Consider the following 2,987-nt stretch of genomic DNA (forward strand, 5'->3'; position numbering starts at 1 on the left):
GAGACAGAGAGAGAGAAAGAGAGAGAGGGAGAGAGAGAGAGAGAGAGAGAGAGAGAGAGAGAAAGAGAGAGATGATGCTTAACAACAGACGATATATAAATATCGTCATATTTTACATCGTAATCATAATCGTAATCGTAATCGTAATCGTAATCGTAATTGTAATCTTGAGCATTGTCGGCATTATCTATCGTCGTCGTTATTATTTATTAACGATCGAAGAATTCCATCGATCACTTCGATCCTTCGTCGTCAATTGATCGTGTATGTCCATTCATCAATGCTGCTCTACGAGCTGCCCTTGTAATGGATGAAGAAGAACGTAAGGAACATGAAGTAGGCGACTGGGAAGGTAATCCTCGCTATAACATCGATCGTTTTAGCAACTCTGATAGGATGCGGTGGTTCTTTCTTTCGTATCTGTAATAATGGGAAATTAATTTATTTAGAATGTTCTGTATCGTTAATTTCTCAAATAATTTATTCGACGCTAGGAAGATATTAAAATATTAAATAAAGAAGAGGGTGGAAGATATTTCTTTTTTCTTTTTTTTTTTTTTTCTTTTTTTTTCTTTCCTCGACCGATAAAGATTTTACAAGAGTTAAAGTTTCAATCATAGATAAATCATTACGTTATCGTTGTTATATTAGATATTAATAATAATAATTGTAATAATTCTTAATACTCGTTGATCAATTCAATATTATTAGGTTGGAAACTATGAAACGGGCATTGAATGAAAATAAATAATTAAACAAGAACGCCCGTTTCATAGTTTCCAACCTAATATATGATATATATATATATATATATATATATATATTATAAAATTTCCATCATATAATATTATATCCATGATATAATGATAATAATTGTAATGAAATATTTTTTTTCTTTTTTCATTAAAAATTTATCGTTTCATTGAGTTTAAAAGGAAAAAACAAAAAAAAAAAAAAAAAAAGAAAGAAAAAAGAAAGAGAGAGATAGAGAATTCTAAGATCTAATTAACGATGATCATACCTCAGCTGTGCATCCGTTGGTGGCCGTGTGCGTGCAAGGATTTGGGCCACAATTGGTACAAGTAACGATCTCGTTCGGTCCCGTTCCACCACCAGTTGGAGGTCCACCCTCTCGCTTCTTTTTACCCTGCGACAGGGTCTCCGTAGAAGAAAACTTATATTCTCATTGGCCGCAGCTCATTTTAAGCAAGCAACGATCCATTTTAATCCTCTATCTTTTTCTCTCTTCTCTTCTCTCTCTCTCTCTCTCTCTCTCTTTCTTTCTCTCTCTTTCTCTTTCTTTTCTTTTTTTTATTCACTGATTGCAAATTTTTACAAAAGATCTTTATCTCGAAACGACGAGATAAATTGTAAGTTCGTCATGAGATCGATATCGAAATGGAATAATTGACTAACTTTGTTAGTTCGGAAAAAACAATCAGTGAGAGAGAGAGAGAGAGAGAGAGAGAGAGGGGGAGAGAGAGAGAAAGAACGAGGGAGAGAGAGAAAGAGAGAGAGAGAGAGAGAGAGAGAGAGAGAGAGAGAGAGAGAAAGAGCGAGCGAAAGAGGGAGAAAGGAACGAGGGGATGAACGTGAAGCTCTTTGATTAAGCATTGAAAATATAAAAGAGCGTTCGAAACTCTTCTTGAATTGAAAAGTTCATTCGAGTGAATACACACGAACGATTTAATCGAATAAGTGGATCGTTGCTCTTTATTTTATATACGTATGTATGTATGTACAAACGCTTATAAAAACGTATATATCGTATGAAATATCATTTGATTTGAGACCAATGGAAAATATATATGAATATTTATATTTATCTATATATGTAAATTTATATATATATTGTTTGTAAAGAAAGTTGAAGTACTATTTAAAAATATTTTTATATACATATATATATATATATATATATATATATATATATATATATATATATATTTATATATATAGATTGCACGTCTAAATCAAAATGAAAATGTGAATATATAAATGTGAAGTTCATACGTTTATACGTTATTATATATAACTCTAGAAGAATGTTCCTTTCGTGCCTTTGCGTATTATAATATTTGAATTACATGCCGTATATAACATCTACCGTCATACACTGTCGTCACACGTCGGACCTATATATTCTACATATATATATATATATATATATATTTTTTGTTCTTTTCTTATCAAAAATATTTCTTTCTTTTTTTATCTGTCAAAACGTTTTTGACATATAAAAATTTATCTCAACGTAGTACTGATTTCGATAAAAAATTTCAAACGATCAAAAGTTAAATGAAATACCTAACTAAAAATATAACTAAAAAATATACATATGGCATATAAGCGAGCACGTGCATACATTTATACACACACACACAGACTCGATCATTCATATCGCACTCACATACACACATACATACACATAGAAATACACGTGACGCGTATATGTATGTATATCCTGTTATATATCTCTATATTTTCGCTGTGCATTTAAATCGAAGAATTTAATCACGAAATTTCCAGAATTCACAGCCGTTCTTTGACAAGGATTATTCGCGAAAATATTTCGCGTATCCGAAGATCGTTCTCTTATCGGAGACCGCGCGGAAGTTCCGCATTGTCGACGCGTCATCTCGCATCTTCTCGTTATCGTTCTTTCTTTCCTATCCTCTTTTTCTTGCTTTGGTCCGACGTGGACGTTCGTGTAACTTCATTGTGTGACGACTGTACATCATCTCTAAGAAGAAGAAGAAGAAGAAGAAGAAGAAAGAAAGAAAAAAGAAAGAAGAAAAAGAAAAAAAAAGAAAAGAAGATAGAAAAATAAAAAGAAGTAAAGTAAAAAGAAAACAGGAATGAGTGATAAAGAACAATAAAATATATCGAACGAAACGAAACGTAAATATATGACGAAGTAAAAACAAAAAAAAAAATAAACAAAAAATAAAGAAATGTTCAATCGTTTAAAAGGAAAATAAAATAAA

General features: G+C 31.3%; 1 protein-coding gene across 1 annotated transcript in view; it reads right to left on the reverse strand.

Annotated features, from left to right (window-relative positions):
• Nucleotides 1–205: 205 nt before the first annotated feature.
• The window catches only part of LOC124951729, a 70,598-nt gene continuing 67,816 nt past the window's right edge, over nucleotides 206–2,987 (reverse strand). Inside the window, exons 13-14 of the mRNA XM_047500537.1 lie at nucleotides 1,022–1,138; nucleotides 206–420 (exon numbers count right to left, since the gene is read on the reverse strand). Of these exons, the coding sequence (XP_047356493.1) occupies nucleotides 289–420; nucleotides 1,022–1,138 (249 nt within the window). The 3' untranslated portion in view covers nucleotides 206–288. The remainder of the gene's footprint in view (nucleotides 421–1,021; nucleotides 1,139–2,987) is intronic.

This window comes from Vespa velutina, chromosome 9, assembly GCF_912470025.1.
Source record: "Vespa velutina chromosome 9, iVesVel2.1, whole genome shotgun sequence".
Taxonomy (NCBI): domain Eukaryota; kingdom Metazoa; phylum Arthropoda; class Insecta; order Hymenoptera; family Vespidae; genus Vespa; species Vespa velutina.